Source organism: Gossypium hirsutum, chromosome D11, assembly GCF_007990345.1.
Source record: "Gossypium hirsutum isolate 1008001.06 chromosome D11, Gossypium_hirsutum_v2.1, whole genome shotgun sequence".
Taxonomy (NCBI): domain Eukaryota; kingdom Viridiplantae; phylum Streptophyta; class Magnoliopsida; order Malvales; family Malvaceae; genus Gossypium; species Gossypium hirsutum.
Genome location: NC_053447.1, coordinates 60613504 through 60632957, shown reverse-complemented (window position 1 = coordinate 60632957; position 19454 = coordinate 60613504). Strand labels below are relative to the sequence as shown.

Here is a 19454-nt window from a genome sequence, read left to right as displayed (position 1 = left end):
GTATTATTCTTTATCATATATATACTTCCATTTTGTCTTCGGGTTTACAATACTGTCTTTTTCATGCATGTTGAGGAAAAAGTTGGCAATGGACTGGATTTTATTTTGTAAAGATAAGCATTAAGTATTTCAATACCCTTCTCAATAAACCACTTGATTATATACCAAAAAGACAAAGAAACAATAAACTTCTTTGTTTTATATTCGTCCCCTCTCATAGGGCTCAAGAGTTTATGCCACAAAGTCCTTTATGTTGATAATGGTGGTAAAATAATCACAAAATATTAAAAAATAAAAATAAAAACACATAGATTTTGAGTGAAAATTCTTTTGGAAAAAAAATTACAGGTAAAAGAAGAGAAATTCACTAATGTTAAAAAACGAAGGATACAAGAGGAGTGTCGCCTATATCTATTTAAGGGTTAAAAAACTCTGTTCTAATCAAAGTCAAATAGACAAAAAATAGTTTTATACGGATTTAACTTGTGATGTATAGTTCTACACGGCCCTCGGCCTTTCGTCCCCATAGATTATCTTATTTTGCCACTATATTTATTTTTTCAACAAATGACGAGATTCGAATCACATAATTTCTAACATTTTATTTTTAGTATAATAATATATTTTACCCTCCCGAGTCTGCTGAAGTTACAATTGCAGTTGAGGCTATAGACACCGATAGTATGCTGCAAAAATTGGTTTTCTTTCTGGCTAGTTTACTTCTAGTTATCTTTTGCCCACCAAAAAGAAAAAAAAAATGGTATGGTCTTTTTTTATTTATTTTAGTACTTGATATAAAAATAATTATTATCCTAATTCAAGAAAAAAATTTATTAGGAAAACATTTTCTTAGAATATGTAGAGCAAAAATTGATAGGTATGACAGTATATTTATTATGAAATTTGAGATAAGATAATTAAATTCAATATTTATGTTGCTATAAGATATTTTAGTGATGAATCTTATATTTTTGTTGTGGCTGTTATTAACTCTTCTAACTAGAAAAGAATTTGATGATGAGTTGAAAGTAACACTTCATACAAATCTCATTTTTGCTAATTTAGTCTCAGTTCAATTGGCATAAGTACTGTTTTCAATGCAGAAAAATGTGAGTTTGAGTGAGTTGAAATTTATTATCCTCACTATTTATAGGTTGGGGAGGGGCTATGGGCAGTTCTATGCATTGTGGCAAAAAAACATACGATCAGAATCTATAATGAGATTATTAAAAAAAACAAATCTCACTTTTGAAGGACTACAAAATTTGTAGGCACCATGAATGAAATTAAACCCTTACCCGTTAGTATGTACTAGATACTACACAAAATATGTACGAACAAAAATATAAACTATAGTGCAATTCTTTAATTTGTATTCCTTATCCTTGAATGAACATATTGATAAGGTTTATATACTCATATGAGAATAATAGCTCCTAACCAACTACTTAACAGATTTGATAACAAACTAACCATCTTAACAATCTTTATACTATTGTTTAACATTCACCCAGCTTCTCAACGGGTATGACCTGAAGTAAACTTCGAAAATGAGTAAACAAAGAGAAAGGTAATGGTTTAGTAAGAATATTGGCAATTTGATCACAGGCTGGCACTTCACCGATGACAAGAGACCCATTAGCTGTTTTTTCACGGACAAAAAACAAGTCAAGTTCAATATGTTTGAATTTGGAGTGTAAGACTGGACTAGCTGTAACAGCGACCGCACTTGAATTATCACACCAAATTGTAGGAGGACCAACAAAACTAATTTGTAACTCTTGTAACAGAGATACTAACCATGCAATATCACTAGAATCTATAGCTAGACTTCTATACTCTGCCTCTGCTGTTGACTGAGACACAACTTGTTGTTTCTTAGAACACCACGAAACAGGTGTATGACCAAAGTAGACACAAAACCCTGTCGTAGACCGGTAATCATCAAAATCAAGACCCCAGTTGGCATCAGCATATCCAACCAAAGATAGTTTATCAGATCGTCAAAAATCTAGCCCATGAGTAATAGTACCATGTAAATATCCCAGGATACGTTTTAAGGCTATCAAATGAACCGTAGTAGGTGCATGCATGAATTGACAGACACGATTTACAACATAGGCAATATCTGGTCTAGTTAGAACCACATACTGAAGAGCACCAGCTAGACTTTTGTATTCAGTAGGATCAACAAGCCTATCACTGTCATCTTTAGACAAAGTCAATAAATTAACCATTGGCGTATGAACACTCTTTGCATTAGCCAGAGAACTCCTGTCAAGAAGGTCTTGAATATATTTGCGCTGACATAAATGAAGACTACTAGTGGAGGACTGACTGACCTCAATCCTTAAAAAGTAGTGAAGCTCACCCATATCCCTTATAGAAAACTTGTTATGTAGTTGCTAAACAAAATAGTTTATTTCATCAGTCGAACCGCCAGTAATAACAATATCATCCACATAAACCAAGATATAAACAGTGGACGTGGTTGAAAATTTAACAAACAAGTAGGCATCAGCTTTAGACAAGATAAACCCAGTAGAGATAAGAAATTGTTTCAATGTTTCAAACCAAGCACGGGGAGCTTGCCGTAATCCGTATAAAGCCATCTTTAGACGGCACACCAATGGCTCACCATTTGGACCATATTGAACATATCCTAGAGGCTGTTGCATTAACACTTCATTAGTCAAGTCTCTATTTAAAAAGGTATTGTTTACATCGACTTGATGAAGTTTCCAACCATTAGTCACAGCAACAGACAAAATGGTTCGGATAGTAGCAGGTTTGACCACTGGGCTAAACTTTTCTTTGAAGTCACAACCAGGAACCTGAGAGCACCCATTTGCAACCAACCATGCTTTTCGACAACTAACCGACCCATTAGGATTCTTTTTAAGTTTGAAAAGCCATTTGCATCCAATTGCTTTCCGACCAAGAGGCAGAGAAACTAGCTCCCAGGTAGAGTTGGCCATTAAAGCATCAAATTTAGCTTGAATTGTGAATTTTCATTCCATATGAGCAATAGCTTCCTCAACAGATCAAGGCTCAAAATCTACAACGTCAACTGACAAAGCTTTAGGCTTAAAAATTCCTGCCTTAGACCGAGTAACCATAGCATGAGTATTTCTTGCAGGAAGAGAAGGAATAATTGGAGAGACACTTGATTGACCAATCGGACTAGCTTTCGTAGATGAACTCGAAAGACAATTCTCCCTTATATTATTCCCACATTCAGTCTGTGAACCAACTGATACTGGCTCAGATGACACATATCTGGTAACTCAATCGTAACAGATCAGCCATAATTGCAACATGGATCAGGAGGCAGAGGTATAGCTGGTGACGGGACAATGGTGCTATTGGGTTCGGCAGTAGACTGGATAGAATAAGTCTGAACAACAGGAACATATATGGGAGAATTAGAAGACGACTGAACAATGGGTAGTGAAGATGAATGAAACAGAAATCGACATTCATCAAACACAACATAACGAGAAATAACAACTTGACCCTCTGGTGTGAGACAATGATAGCCCTTATACTAAGAGCTATACCCCAGAAACGTACATGGCTGTGAGTGAAAATCAAGTTTGTGTGACACAAAAGGATGTAAATACAGGAAGTAACAACAACTAAACACCCTTAAGTGATCATACGTAGGCTCACGACCATAAATATTCTGATATGAAGACTGACCTTTCAAGACTGAAGTAGGCAATCGATTAATAAGATGCACAACACTGTAGAATGCATAGCCCCAATAATTCATAGGTAGATTAGCCTGGGACAAAAGTGTAAAACTAGTTTCCACAATGTGCTTGTGTTTGCACTCAGCAACACCATTTTTTTCTAAAGTATGAGGGCAGGAAAGACGATGAAGAATCCCATGGCTAGCTAGAACTGAAGCAAAAGCACGAAACTTACCACCCCAATCACTTTGAAATTTCTTAATGGTCTTCCCAAATTGAGTGCTGACCATCTTCTTAAACTGAAGAAAGCATTCAACTGCTTGAGATTTACGTTTAATCAGATAAACCCAGGTAAATCGAATACACATGTCAATAAACGATTCGACAACCAATTCAGAGACAACCAATTCAAACAATTCCACAAAAGGGCAACTTATGTGATTTCCCTTTCTGACAAGCAACACAAACATCATCAAGACATTTTTTATTGGAAACAATTCGACACTTGCTAAGTACAAGTTTAAAAACTGTGGAAGAAGGGTGACCAAGCCTTTTATGCCACAGTGAAAAGATATCATCATCCAATCGACAATCTTGAATCCCAATGTTGTTAATAGAGGGAATTAGATCAGAAAGAATAGACGATCCGGCCGAAAACTGATAGAGACCATCACGAACTTGGCCCCGCAGTAAAATTTCCTGTGTTTGGATATCCTTAACACAATAAGAGGGGTGAAATTCAAAAAACACATTGCTGCCAATAGCAAATTGAAAAACAGACATAAGATTTTTTCTGATACTTGGCACTCATAAAACATTAGAAAGATGTAATAACTTCTTTGTTGGTAGAGCAGTATTCCCAATAGATGAAATTTTAGTGGGGGCCCCATTTCCCATTAAAAGAGAAGAAGTACCTATATATGGAGTGGAGGCATTTAAATCAAACATATTCTGACATACGTGATGAGTGACCCCTGAATCTAGATACCATGATGAGGTTCCTATCGACACATGAACACATGAGTTAGTATTACCAAAGTTAGAATCATACTGTGTGGCATCCGAAAAATCAGACGCATGAAAATCAGGGATTCGAGGTAGCCCAACAGACTGTGAGGAATCAAAATCAAATACACATGCTCGTGGTTTAGTTCGCCACGGAACTTCAGAAGCATTATTGGGCATATAGCCTTCAAGATAAACATAATTATCATTAGGCCCAAGTGAAGGCCCAAATGAACTGAGTCCAATTTTTTTGCTAGCATTGACCTGCCCACTATTCGACCCATTATTCTATCCACTAACGGGCTCAAGAGACTGACCTGTATTCGGCCCAAAATTCAGCCCATTATTCTGTCCACTAACAAGCCCAAAAAATTGGCATGCATTTGGCCCAAAACACGACCTACTCTGATGGCCAAAAAACTTACCTGCATGACTCGGCCTATGTGTCACAGCAGAAGGCCCAACATGCCCAACACAACGCTGTCCCAAATCACGTCCCAACTCACTCTGCTCATCACGTTAGCATAAGCACCATAAAAATCAGATGGGCCACTGGTAGACCCAAACCCAATTCCATGTTCGGTTACATTAGGGTAAGGATAGTAAGAAGAAACATCCCTAGCTTGCGGCGGATATCAATTCTGATTTTGAAACTATGTGCAGCCTCTCCAAAAATTACTCTCAAATTCAGAGCCACCAAAAGAACCAGAACAAGCAGAGAAGCCTCCACCTTGTAACCCTTGAACATTATATGCAGAAGAAGAAACTCGGGCCATGGTGGAAGCGTTCGGGCCGTTGTAAGTGCGATAGAAACAATAGAAATAGCGCTGCACCAAATGACCGAATCTGTTGTAGATTTGACACTGCACTCGTAATCGAAAACCACGCCCATGCGAACCTACTGTAGCACGTTCTCCACGCACATCGTGCGGAACTGAGTCAACCATCATAGCAACAAAAGGTGGTTCAACTAGATGAGAATACACCAGAACCTCACGCACCACTCGCATATGTCGACTTTCAAAATCCATGAGAACATCAACTAAACACTGAAAAGGAAGAGACTCCATCGAGAATGAGGCCAAGGTCAACACTGCATCAAAGTCCGACGAGAGGCCAGCCAAAACAACTTCCACCTTTTCGGCTTCTGACACTGCCGATCCAAAAGCTGCAAGTAACGCACAAATATTTTATATTTTTGCAATATATTCTTTTACAGTTAAATCGCCCTTTTTTGTAAAGTGCAGATCATGTTTAATACGGGAAACTTTTGCACCAATTGAAGCAGCGAAAAGATAATTCGATGTGCTCCATATTTTGCATGTAGATTTAGCCGAAGTAAAGCATGACAAAAGAGATGAACTAATTGTAGAAAGGAGCCAAGAGGCTAACAACTTATCCTATTGATTAAACACAGACGCAACTAGATTTGGAATGAGTGGTCCTTCTGGAGATGCAACGAACCGAGGTAGAGCAGGCAACGTACCCTCAAAGAATCCTTGCAGCTCATATCCCTCTATTATCAACCGGATATGTTGCTGCCATTGGACAAAATTTTCTTCCTCTAGCTTCACCGTGTCATGGTGAGGGAAAGATTGAACCAGACTTGCACTGGAAAATAATGGACTCGTAGGATCAGCAGAGTTAGAATCGACTGATGGTGCCATAATGCGAAAGTGAAAGCACGTACCAAGACTAGGCTCTGATACATGTTAGATACTACACAAAATATGTATGAACAGAAAGATAAACTATAGTGTAATTCTTTAATCTTTATTCCTTATCCTTGAATGAACATTTTGATGAGGTTTATATACTCATATGAGAATAACAGCTCTTAAACAACAACTTAACAGATTTGATAACAAACTCACCATCTTAACAATCTTTATACTATTGTTTAACAGTATGAAATACACATTTATAGGAGTAACAGAAACCCTTTTGTAAGACTATAACATAAATGAAACACACAGAACAACCATCTCTAGCCAAAGACATTAATGAAGTGTTTCTTTTTTTGTTTGAGGCAACCCAAAATTTTAATTTTAATTTCTTTTAGAATTAATTGTTTTTTTAGATTTTAATTAATTTATGATTTATGTCATTTTGTAAAAAATAAAAAATAAAAAAAAAATTCTTTTTCTGAATCTTGAGTGAAACTTATGACCAGGGTGTTAGGAAATTAAATTTATTTTCAAAATCCAAAGGGTGTTATAGTTTTGTTTGTAGCTTTTTCTTTTTCACTTCTAGTTTCTTTTTATACTTCTCCTTAAATAAAAACAATTTAATGAACAAAATATTGGCTTAATATAATATTTGGTACCTAAATTTGGTATTGTTTAATTTGATATTTAAATTGTTTTTGGCCCAATTTGAAATCTGAACTTAACACTTTTTCCTAATTTGGTACCTAAATTTTTTTGGGCCCACTTTAGTACTCGAACTTGGCATTTTTTTTAATTTGATACCTAAGCTTTTTTTTAGGTTCAATTCGGTACCTATACAAATTATGTAAAACACTAATGGTGTTTTTTTTGTTGTGCTACAAAAATACAATTAGTATTAGAGGAAATTCATGTTAAAAAATAGGTATTGAGCTATACTTAACGAATTAATATTAAATAAGAAAAATAGAGTTTTAAAAATCCAAATTTAAAAAATTCATTATTTTCAATTAATAAAATAATTAAATAAATAAAACTAAAAATAATTGAACATATAAAATACCAAAAAAATCATATAATTTGTGACATGTCAGTCATGGATTGATTATTTTTGCTACCTTATAAAAAATATTGTTAGTTTATTGGAGTAATTTGTAAAACGTTTGACAAGTTCAAAGTACTAAATCAAATAAAAAAAGATTAGATACCAAATTAGGAAAAGGAGTTAAGTTAAGGTACCAAATTAGGCAAAAAAAATTAAATACCAAATTAAGATAAATATCAAATTTAGTTTAAGTATCAAATGATATATTAAACCTAAAATATTTGGATGAATAGTTGAATTCTCATTTACCACATGATAATTTATTTGAATTAAGAATGTTAAGGATTTAATGCACAACAACCTTTTTGTGAGATTTTAAGCCAATCAACATTTTTATGTTTTATCTCTTTGATTTAGTGACATGCACATCTTGATATTTTTAGAACTTGCTTTGATATATGCTTGTTGATTAGGATGATAAAGGTGATTAGGTCTGAGCATGTTAATTGAAAAAAGAAATGAACTATTTTAATTACTCCACTAACTACAATGATTATGAGTGAAGTTAATTACTCCACACATATGCATCATCAATGTCTGGCATTTTACACAACTAAATACTTGCTTTGCTACTTACTAATCAAAATTTTAATTTTGTTCCAACTAGAATCATAAGTAAATATAACTGTAACTCCTAAATATTTTGATTCCTCTTCCACCTAGATAGCAAATTGATTTCTAAAGTTAAGATAAATAAAATAGAGATAAATATTATCTCTTTAAAAATAAAATAAAATAAAATAAAAATAATGAAATGGAAAATTATATAAGAAAATCAAAACAAGGGTAAAAAGGAAAAATTCAACTCTTGTATTTAACTTTATCTCTCCATAAATCCCAATTAAAAATTGATAAGACATGTTAATGGAGCATGCTCATGTTTTAAGCAAAATAAATGCTTTCTTATTAATTTGTACCGGGTGCAGTAGTAAGGTATATTGTAATTTTGAAAAATATAAGCTCAAATCTTAAAGATGACGTTGTTAGAAGGGGGAGTCATAAATCCCCAAAAGAATTACTCTTCATGAACCATAAAACAACTATGGAAGAAACCTTAGTTATAAAATTTTTTTAATGCTTTCTTTACACTCCAACTATAAAATACAAAAGAAAATATCACTAATTATATAATAATCACTTATTAGAAAACATTTTATTTTGCGTAAATCACACCAACAATCACTTAACTTTGGGGTAACTGAAAAAATAATCATTTAGGTTTCAATTCAATCACTCAACTTTTGAAAAATAACAAAATAATTACTAACATTATCAAAAAGCAAAAATCAGACACTCATTAACATTTTCCGTTATAGACCTAATAGGACAGGTGACGTAGCCAGTTAACTTGCCACGTAGGACAAAGCAAAGTCAGTGGCTATTTTTTTCGTCCTTCTTTTTTTGTTTTTAATATATGGTCCAATATTTTTTTACTTTTTATATAAATGGCCCAATATGTTTATACTTCTTCTTCTCTATCCCAAGAATCTTGCCGTCGATGCCTCCGCCATAACCATCTTTGGCATCACCATTGTTGACCTTCAAACACCACTACCACCTTATCTCAATCATCCAATCATCCATTCAATAATCAACAATCTAGATCAAAAGATGTTTGGAAAGCACCTAAAATGAGCTCACCTTGTTCAAGCCTTGAAGAAAAATTGTTCTTGCCAAAGAAAATAAGAACCAAGGAATGAGAAGTAATGGAGAAATTCAACTAGGTTGAACTTGCTGAAAGGGAACTCAAGATTGAGTAGGTTGTTGGCATCAAGAGATTCTTGCGAAGCTGTGAAGGCAGAGTTGTTGGCATTGTGGAATCGATCAAGAGAGAAAGAGTTAGGGGAAGAGTAAAGGAAGGTTGGGAGAATGGATTGTTTGGAAGAATCCAGAAGCAAAGCCATTGCTACAAAATTTGAGAAAACAAAAAACATGTTGAAATTTTGAGAAATCAAAATACCCCCATCTACCATCTCCACTGTCAGATATAGATGAAATTTTGGCCACCACTTCTCCTCTGTGGGGCTTTCTTCTCCTCTATAAATGAAAACAAAATTTGAGAAACCCGAATGAGATTTTGGATTGAAGGATTCTAGGGATTTGAAAGTGGGTTTAAGGAGCTTTAAAGGTAATGGTGATATGCCATTGGTGATGAGTGGAGCTTTGGAAATTTTCTTTTCTTCTTCTCTTCCCCTTCTTTTTCTTCTCGTCTGTTTCTTTTTTTTTCTTTTATTGCCCAGCCCAGCTAGGGTTTTAAATTGGGTCCGTTTACACAGTAGGATGCCCATATCGCTTTTCCGTTACGCCTGTAGCGAAAAATGGTTAAAATGATTATTTTGTTATTTTTTGAAAGTTGAGTAATTGAATTTAAACCTGAGTGACTGTTTTGTCAGCTACCCAAAGTTGAGTGACTGTTGGTGTAATTTATCTTTTATTTTTTCCATGTTCATTTTATAATTGATGGGGATTAATTTTTTTTTTTGGGAATTCGTAACTATTTCTCTTAACAATTTTATCTTTTAGGTTTGAATTTAAATCCTACTTTTAAGAATGTAATATATTTTATCATTGTAGTTAGGGGTGAGCAAAACTCGATTCGATTCGAAAAAATCGAAAAAAAATTCGAATTTTGAGTTAAACGAATCGAGTTATTCGAGTTAATCGAGTTAATCAAGTTATTCGAATCAACTTGAATTTTTTTTTCGAATTTCGAGTTCGAATCGAGTTGCGTTTTCAAATTCGAATAACTCGAATAATTCGAATAATTCGAATATCAAACTATAATATTTTACATTTTTACCCCAAACTCCCAAACCTTTTTACTTTTCCCTCAAAACTTTTACTCATTCTCACTTTCCCCCCAAAACTTTTACTCCCCTCCCCTCCCAACCCCCCAATCTACCCAAAATCCATTTCCCACCAAAATATTACTCTCCCATTTATTTTTTCTCAAAATTTTACTCCCAAAAACCCTCAAAACCTTTTATTTTCTCCCAAAATTTTTACTCCCTCCCACTTTTCCCCTAAAACTTTTATTCCCTTCCCATCCCACCTCCCATCTACCCCAAACCCTCCCCCGTCCAATTTTTTTTTAATATTTTCCCTCCAAAATTTTACTCCCCCTATTTACTTTCCCTCAAACTTTTATTCTCCAAAACTTTTTATTTTCCCCCTAAACTTTTACTTCTCACCCTTTACCCTAAAAAAAAAATCAAAATTATCCAAAAAAATTCACTAAACATAAATAGTAATAATTTTATTTATATCTACTATTTATATTATTAAATTAAATTTCACATTTTATATTATTTATATTATTTATATTATTGAATTGTTCAGTCATATTGAATATTTATATTAAAATAGAATTATTAATTATGCCATAAAATATTCGTGTTAAAATTTTATATTGGTATCAATTTCACATTTTATTTTTAAAATAACTTTTATTAAAAAAATCATATTTTTACATGTAATATATTTTTTAATTCCAAAATACATAGTGACAAGAATCTGAAGATAATTGAAACAATTAAGCAAGCAAAGAAGCTAACCAATATATAAAAAATTAATAAATAAATTATGAGGTGACGAAAGTTAATAAAAAATTTGATTAAGGTGGACGAATTTTATTACGATGGGTGACAGTGGTTACAAGGACCCAAAATTAATTTTTAAAATTTAACTCGAACAAATATATTCGATTCGATTCGATTCGATTCGAATTCCATCTCACTCGACTCGATTTGAGAAAACTTCAAATAAAGTTAGGATAATAAAATGAGATTCGAAAACTCGATTAACTCGAAAATTTTCGATTCGATTCGATTCGATTCGATCGAATGCTCACCCCTAATTGTAGGAGCTTATTCAAGTAAATTTCTCTTTATTCTATGTATGTTTTATGCAAGGCACCGAATAACCATTTCCTTCGCAACTTTTAGTTATTCACTTGAGTCAAAAGTGGAACAAATGGTTTGATGTAGTTTACTGTTTATGCAAGAATATGCTATTAATATAAATAGATACATGCAATAAGTTTAACTTAATATCCATTAAACCATGCTGTACTAACTGATACTTAAAGATAAGAGACTTTGTAATTATAATTACGATAATTTATTTCCAATCTGCAAGTCTCTTAGTCTTAGATCTCTTCCTTGTGAATGGCTCATTTAGGGTTTGGTAGGGGCTCCTTGTTAGCTGTTTCCTGGGTTTGTTTCTCTTCGTTTCTATTGCCATGATCGGGCTTGTCAGCATACCGAATCCTCTTCGTTTAGTTGGGAAAAGCATGAACAACCCACTGGCCAAAATCCCAGCTGCTAATGGAAAATTTGTCATCGATGCATTACCATTAGGCCCCTATTCAGGAAAGAAACAACCTTGAACATTAAAGCTGCTACAAGCAAGCACTAAAAACAAAGTTAAGGAGCAACAGGCATGTATAAAATCTATGGCAGTGAGTCTATACTTCTTTAGCATTTTCTCAGCTTCTTCCTGGTTTTTATCCAAGTCGAGATCATCATCATCCTCATTGTTGAAAACCCAAGTCCATTGATTGTGGCAATACCATAGTAAAGCTTGCCATCCTTGCCCACAAAGTTGTTAGTGAAAGATGAGAAGAAGCAAGCAAGTGAACATAGTACAATGACACCTAAGGTCATGTATTTGTGAGTCGTTTCGCATTTTCCATTGTTGAAGAATGAAGGTATAATGGCTTGGAAGGCGAAGACTGTGTCTGTTGGAAGCAGGTTTGGTTGGTTGGCTGACCCTGGTAGGGCCTTGGGGGCATAGTGTGGAAGAGCACCTTTGGAAGTTGTCATGCAGATTGCAGAGATTAAGATAATATTGATGGTTTTGTTTAGGATTGTTTTGGGGCTATAATCATCCAAGTATTTATAGGAATTAGGCCTGTGAAGTGTGAAGAGTACTACAGAGTTTGGTTTGGCTGGATTTATTCCTTTATTTTCCATATGAAACATGGAAGGACATCTAAAATTTGCTTATTCTTCAGTCATTTAATACTACTTGAGAGAATCACTGAAAAGCACGTTATTTTCTGTGCTTCCGTTCATTTTAACGGGAGAGAAGTGTGACGGATCATATTTCACTTGCGACACGTTGACTCTTCCTTGATGTGCATATCCACAAGTTTACTGGTTTTAATGGAAGGTAGAATATTCATCTTCTAAAGTTATTCCATCCTACAGAATTAATTGCGTCCACCAGTTGATAAAAGTGTAGATAGTTGGTCTTAGTTTCCGTTCCATCAAATCGTGTTATCAAGCTTGGAATAATAAATAAGGTTGTTTCACTTGTTATCTCTTTCAAAACAACAATAATTATTTAAAGTAGTTGTTCGGAAAATGTTGTTTGAGAATAATTCTAGATTAACTCTATTCAGAGACTTCGATTTAGAATAATTGACATCCAATAGTTGTCATTTGAGAATAACTCTTATTTAGAATAATGGCGTTTCAAGAACAAATATTGTTCAAAACAACTTTTATTTAGAACAATTTTTTTTTCAAAAGTCATAAACTAGAACAAGCTCTTCCAAGAAAGTATCACCACATAACAACTTTTATTCAAAACAATCTTTACAATTAGGAACAATTATATTGAGAACAACTCATGTTTTGAACAAATCGGAATAACACATGTTCAAGAAAAACCTCCATCTTGCGAAAGGTGTTCACATGATACTATTTCACCAAAGTAGAAGTGAAAATAACCCAGAGATATGATAGGGTTCTTGGGTTATCTTAACTTTTTGGATGTTCTGGAGAGCTTGGCTTGGTGGATTAGATATGAAAGTAGTTAGGAGGTTTCCTCTTAACATTTTCTTGTAACATTAAGTGTTTTTTTTTCATAAACATAATAAACTCTTCTTCACTATTCTTCACCACCATCACAACAAAACCCTTCACTATCCCCTCTTAACCATTAATGTCATCGTAACTAAAAATTATTTTCATTACTTCTAATAACTGTCAGCTTTGTAACTCCCATTCTTAAGACGATAAATCAAATCACTCCAAAACTAGTAGGGAGACTATTGGCATTTTAGCATCTTGAACTCTCCAAGCTCTCTTTAAAATCCTCTCAACTTATTTCTTTGTTGAGCTTGATCTTCAGCCACATTTCCTTTTCTCTGTTTTTCCAACCACCATCTACCGTTGTGCTCAGTGTTACCAAATCTACTCCAGTTTATCTCTTCACTTTCTTCTGGTACATCTCGTTCACTTGTTTGCAATGCTTCCTCTTTCCACCAAAGAACTCTCTACATTTTGGCAACTCTACTGGAGAGGAGTGACTGCTTTAAGTGAAAATTTTCTACACATCTTTTACCTGAAAACATGGATAACTATACTAGAAATCAAGACATTCTTGTTCCTACCTACACCTAAGAACTAGTGAACATGACTCAAGCTTCTCAAGAGAGAATGCAAACTTTAAAGGAAAACAATAAGAAAATGATGAAAACTATTTCTAAGCTTGTGTCTTTTTCAACATAACAAGTTCAACCTATAAATGGAGGCGAAAATACTTTTGATGGAATAACTCTTCCAGACATGAATACCAACAATGGAGGCAACACGCCTATTAATCCTTAATCATCTAGAATCACCAACATTGCTAGTCCTTTTGCCACTATTGCTCAAGCTACTCTCACTACTCCTGATGCTTCTACTGGTGTTGTTGGTGCCTCTACCATAGTTGCTTTTGAGATTACTTCTTAGGGTTATGCCATTAAAGAGGAGCTTCAAAGGTTACTTGAGGAGAAGAATAAGAGCTTGAGCTTTTATGAGTTTGATCTCAAGCTACCATACCCAACTAGAGTAGCTCCATAGCCATACCCTAAGGACTACACTAGTCCAAAGTTCAAGCAATTCAATGGGAAAACAAGTGATACCCGTGAACATGTGATGAAGTTTGTGCAAATTCTTAAAGTACCTAGGTTGGAAGATAACCTGAAGTTGAAAGAATTTTCTAAGTCTTTGACAGAGAAGACATACACCTAGTATGTCAACCTTACTCCTAGTTTTGTTGAGTCGTGGAGTCAAATGTATTGTATGATTAGAGAGAAATTCTTCTCTACTCCAGAGAAGGTTACTTTCATAGATTTAAGGAGAGAGTATCAAAAGCCAATATAAGACGTGATGAATTACATTCAATGTTTTAGACAAAAAGGTTTTAAATATACAAGAAGATCATTATGAGAAAGAGTTGATCAAAGTGTGCTTCTGAGGAATGTTGGAAGAATTTCAACTTTATCTACAAAACTTATCGCTACCTTCATTGTCTACTCGAGTGGAGGTTGTAAAAAAACCAATAATACTATCATGGGTAATAAGAAACAAACAAATCACTTTCTCCAAAGAGATGTTTTCTTTTATTCACAAACAAATCACTTTCATTAATGTCGAAACCTTTTTGGAATCAACTTTATTTTGAAAAATGAAAATGGAGTCGCCACCAATCTTTTTTATTTAGGTGTGATTGGATCACCTCAAAATTTAATTATAAAAGGTTAGGTTTACTGAAACAATGATTTTTGACCTACAAAATCTAAGAAAATAGGTTCGAGAGTCGGTAACGTGTGAGGAAGGATTAACACCCTCATAACGCCCAAAATTGGTACCTAGTTGATTACTTGATGTTTTGATGTCGAAAATTGAAAATTCAAAGGGAATTTAAAATACGATCCCTTTATGCATCATGTTACTTGATGGTATTGAAAGAAATCCGATCTAAATTGAATTTTTAATGAGAATGCTTTCTATTTTGAGTCGATCAAGACGAAAAATCATGTCTCGTAAGTTGGGGCACAAAATCTCCAATTCTCGAAAATAAAGACGCTCTCCGTTTAATTATAGCCCAATTCTAACAATATTTTTTATTTTTTTTTTATTTTTTTTAGAAAAAGGGGAGGGATATTCAATTATTTTAGTTCAAGGAAAAATCGTACCTCGTAAGTTAGGGGGACAATTTATCTAATCTTCAAAATAAAAAATATCACCTTGGTTTTAATTTCTTTTCACGAGTTGTGTAAAAACGAATGCATCAATTGATATGATATGCGATTGAGGATAATGCAGGAATGAATAAATATATCTAAGCATAATGGTTACAATAATAAGAATGAAATAATAATAAAATAAAATAACTACATAATAAATAAATAAAACATAGATAAATTTTGGAATGACTATCATAAAATAATAATATAAGAAAAAACAACAGTACATACCATTATTAAATGGTCATGAAACAGCTTTAATAATAAATTGATGATGATAATAATAATAATGACGATAATGATTTAATTAATGTCATGTTTAATAATAAAACAAAATGATAGTTGTAATGAATCAAGGATAAAGTAGAAATTGTTTAATTGAGAGGGTAAAAATGCACAATAAAAGAAATATAAATAATATGAATTTTAAATGTTAACAGAGGTAAATAAATAAATAAAAATAATTCGTAAAAGGATGCAATTAAGTAAACGAAGGATTGAATTGGAATTTAAACGAAACATAAAGCATAAATTGCGAAATAAATAAGAAAAAGATAAATAAAAGACTAAATCGAAAATATAGCAAAATTTAGTGCCTAAATTACAAAGAAACAGAATATAAAGGATTAAATCTAAATAAGATAGAAAACTTTAGGGGTCAAATGGAAATTATCCCCATCACATTGACATGTGTTGCTCCCTAGGGGATTCACAGTGAGTTAGAGGACTAAATTGCACAAGAATTTAAATTATGGGGTGAGAATTAAAAAAATAAAAATGAACATGACTAAATTAAAAAAAATGAAAAAAAGTAGAAGGGCCAAAGCTGAAAATATCCCCTCCCCTTAAAAACACGCGAATCCTAGGGGGATCTGAGTCGGGTCATCAGGTTGGCCTGAAACAACGCCGTTTTGGCGTTTAAAAATTATGCCCAAAACAACGTTGTTTTATAGGGTTATATAAGTAAAAAAAATTGTTTAAAAAATCATTCTACTGTAGTTTCACAAAAAAAAACACTTTCTTCTTCTGTTTTCTCTAAAGGCCTCTTTAGGTCGGCCATGGGGTGGTCGTTGCCCTGCCGTGGCCATCGATCATCGACGACGGCGATCGCCACCTCCGGTGGTTGAAGTAAAAAAAACTTTTCCATTTTTTAGTCGTTTTTTACCCATCTTGGCCCATTTTCCCCCTTTTAGTCCCGATTTGAAATAAAACGTCGAAAACCTAAAGATGATTTTTAGAAACCTTTCGGTTTCTTTCGTTTGACGGAGCCTCGATGATACTGTATTTCATCAGAGATAGCGGCCTTGGCCTCGCGCAAAAAAAAGGTACGGCGCAGGTAATAAATAAATTTATTTCTATTTCGCACAAAAAAATAAAATAAAACTACCTTTTTTGAAACTTGATGCTATATTTTTTGTATATTTCTCTGTTTTTTTGTATATGATTACTTTATAAAAAGATTACATGGTGTTTATGGTTTTTATAGCCGAACGTCTTACATTAGACTATTATTTTTCTTTTTCTTTTCTGCTTTTTTTTTTGCATGTTGCACTTCTGTCCTTGTGTTTTCTTTTTGCAGGCGGCGGTGGAGGGTCAACGACGATGAGAGAAGCATGCCCTTGCCATTTTGGTGAAATGGTGGTAGAGAAGGCAGACCTCTGGACGAAGGGCCTCGAGTGACGTGCTTGGAAGGGAGTGGCGCTAGAGGCTAGGGTTTCTTTTTAATTTTCTGAAAATTTTAGATTGTGGGCTTGGGTTGGTAGTTTGGGCCTAGATTATTCGGTTTTAGGGTTTGGGGTTAAGTTATATATTTTGGGTCTTGGGGTTTTTTTGTATTTGGGCTATTATTTACTTATTTATTTGTTTGTAATTTGGGCTGGGCAAAATTGGGCTATTACAGCTGCCATTTGCTCATTGTCGTATAACGAGAATTGAGCAAAGACTTTAAGAATAACCAATTTTGTCTAGTCTTGCAAAATCTCGACTTCTTTGGTACTTCTCTTTTTCAAGTAGCCTCATTCTAACCCACTGTAACTTTAGCAAGATAAGATTTGTAGCTTCAATATGCTCCACTGCAACTTCAAGGAGATAAGATTTGTAGCTTCAATCCGTTCCACTGCAACTTCAGGGAGATAAGGTTTGTTTTAATCTACTCCACTGCAACTTCAAGGAGATAAGATTTGTAGATTCAGTCTGCTCCACTGCAACTTCAGGGAGATAAGATTTGTTGTTATAGCTTCAATCTGCTCTTCTGCAACTTTAGGGAGATAAGGTTTGTAGCTGTAATCTGTTCCACTGCAACTTCAAGGAGATAAAATTTGTATCTTTAATCTGTTCCACTACAATTTCAAGGAGATAAGATTTGTAACTTTAATTTACTCCACTGCAACTTCAGGGAAATAAGATTCGCTATGGTAGATTCAATCTGTCCCACTGCGACTTCAGGGGTGTAGGATCTATAGCTTAAATCTTCTCTACTGCAACTTTAGGGAGATAAGATTTGCTATGGTGATTTCAATCTGACCCACTATAACTTCAAGAGTATAGAATTTGTGGTTGGTCTGTTACACCATTCTTTAGAGAACATGACCTATAGAATCTACTTCATAGGCCTATATTTATGCCAAGCAATTAGGATTTTATGATTAAAATGAATCAAATGCTCTTAACTATATGTATAGGAATGATATTTGTATGAATGCAGAATGCCATTTTTGAGAATGATCCCCTTTTTAATGCTTAGGTTGACATTGCTTATTGTTCGTCAAGGTTCCATCATTGATGTGTTATCATGTCTTCTTGTTCAGATCTGGTATCTTTGATAGGAAACTCGAAGAAGTAATCACAATTTAGACCATTCGTTCCCAAATATTTCCAACCCTTGGATTTGGTTAGTTCTAACTAGTGGTCATGTTTCAGGTCCTTGTACTAATTAGAAACCTTTCACAACAATATGCAAAAATCCTTTTACTTGAATATTTTTAGTTTATTAATTGTTATTTCGATGTAAAAATGCTTGAAAAAGGTTGTAACAATGGACAAGATTGAAACTTATTGAGAGCAAAGCTCACAATGAATAGATTAATCAAAATAGCAAACGTTGCCAAAATACAAAGTGAGTAAGATGAAATTAGGTGCCCCAAATATCGCAGTATGAGCTTCTCTGCACAAACTTCTTGGAGACCATTTTGAGTCTGATATGTGTCTAGGAGATCTAGAGTACTTCGTTGATGCTTCAAGGTGCAACGTTTCTCCTTCTTGTTACTTCTGAGGGGACAAGACTACCACATGCCCTATCTTTAATCAAAATTTGAGTTGCCCTTTCCCGGGTTTTTAACTCAAAACCCTTTTGGTCTCAAGGCTCTCTTTTGTGAGTTTTTGCCTTAGCCTTCCCCCTTTTTTTGGGTGAAGTATTTCTTGACTGAATTCAAATTCATAGGATTAGGCAGGTTTTTTCCATCCATCTCGGTCAAAATCAGCGCTCCTCCAGAAAAGGCTTTCTTTACCACATAAGGTCTTTCTCAATTTGGCATCCATTTTCCTCTGAAGTCTTTTTGTATGGGCAGGATCTTTTTCAATACTAGGTCCCCCTCATGGAATTCCTTAGGGCGAACCTTTTTGTTGTTTGCTCACATCATTCGTTTTTGGTACATCTGACCATGACGGATAGCTTTTAGCCTCTTCTTTTCGATCAAGTTCAACTAATCATATTGAGATTCGATCCATTCTGCTTCATCTAACTTCAAATCTGACAAAACTCAAAGAGAAGGAATCTCGACTTCAATGGGCAAAACTGCCTCCATTCTAAAAACCAAAGAGAAAGGCGCTGCTTCGGTGGAGGTTCTGACAGACGTTCGATAAGCATAAAGGGGAAATGGTAACTTCTCATACAAATCTTTATAAGTCTCTATCATTTTCCCCACGACCTTCTTAATGTTCTTATTGGCTACTTTCACTGC

At 34.2% G+C, this 19454-nt stretch overlaps 1 protein-coding gene and 1 long non-coding RNA gene across 3 annotated transcripts; one reads left to right on the top strand and one right to left on the bottom strand.

Annotated features, from left to right (window-relative positions):
- Positions 1 to 2397: 2397 nt before the first annotated feature.
- LOC121223355 (uncharacterized) lies at positions 2398 to 6554 on the bottom strand. 2 transcript variants are annotated; one of them, XR_005920704.1, is made up of 3 exons: positions 6187 to 6554; positions 3703 to 5868; positions 2398 to 3397 (listed from the first exon to the last, which is right to left on the bottom strand). XR_005920704.1 is itself a non-coding variant. In XM_041104647.1 (2 exons), exons 1-2 carry the CDS (start codon positions 6365 to 6367, stop codon positions 5354 to 5356), a joined length of 696 nt encoding a protein of 231 aa, XP_040960581.1. In that variant the 5' UTR covers positions 6368 to 6554; the 3' UTR covers positions 2398 to 5353. The 2 variants fall into 2 exon arrangements, 1 of the variants encoding a protein (XP_040960581.1); XM_041104647.1 differs by having other exon boundaries at positions 2398 to 5868.
- Positions 5381 to 6177, top strand: LOC107897384 (uncharacterized). The gene is made up of 2 exons (XR_005920705.1): positions 5381 to 5874; positions 5948 to 6177. It is a non-coding gene; the product is annotated as an uncharacterized lncRNA (long non-coding RNA).
- Positions 6555 to 19454: the final 12900 nt, after the last annotated feature.

Excerpts from the sequence above, each read along its gene's own strand:
- LOC121223355 (XM_041104647.1), bottom strand. The coding sequence starts at position 6,367 with ATGGCACCATCAGTCGATTCTAACTCTGCTGATCCTACGAGTCCATTA. Across the intron at positions 5,869-6,186 it reads GCTGCAAGGATTCTTTGAGG|CTTTTGGATCGGCAGTGTCA; the intron begins GTACGTTGCCTG and ends CGTTACTTGCAG.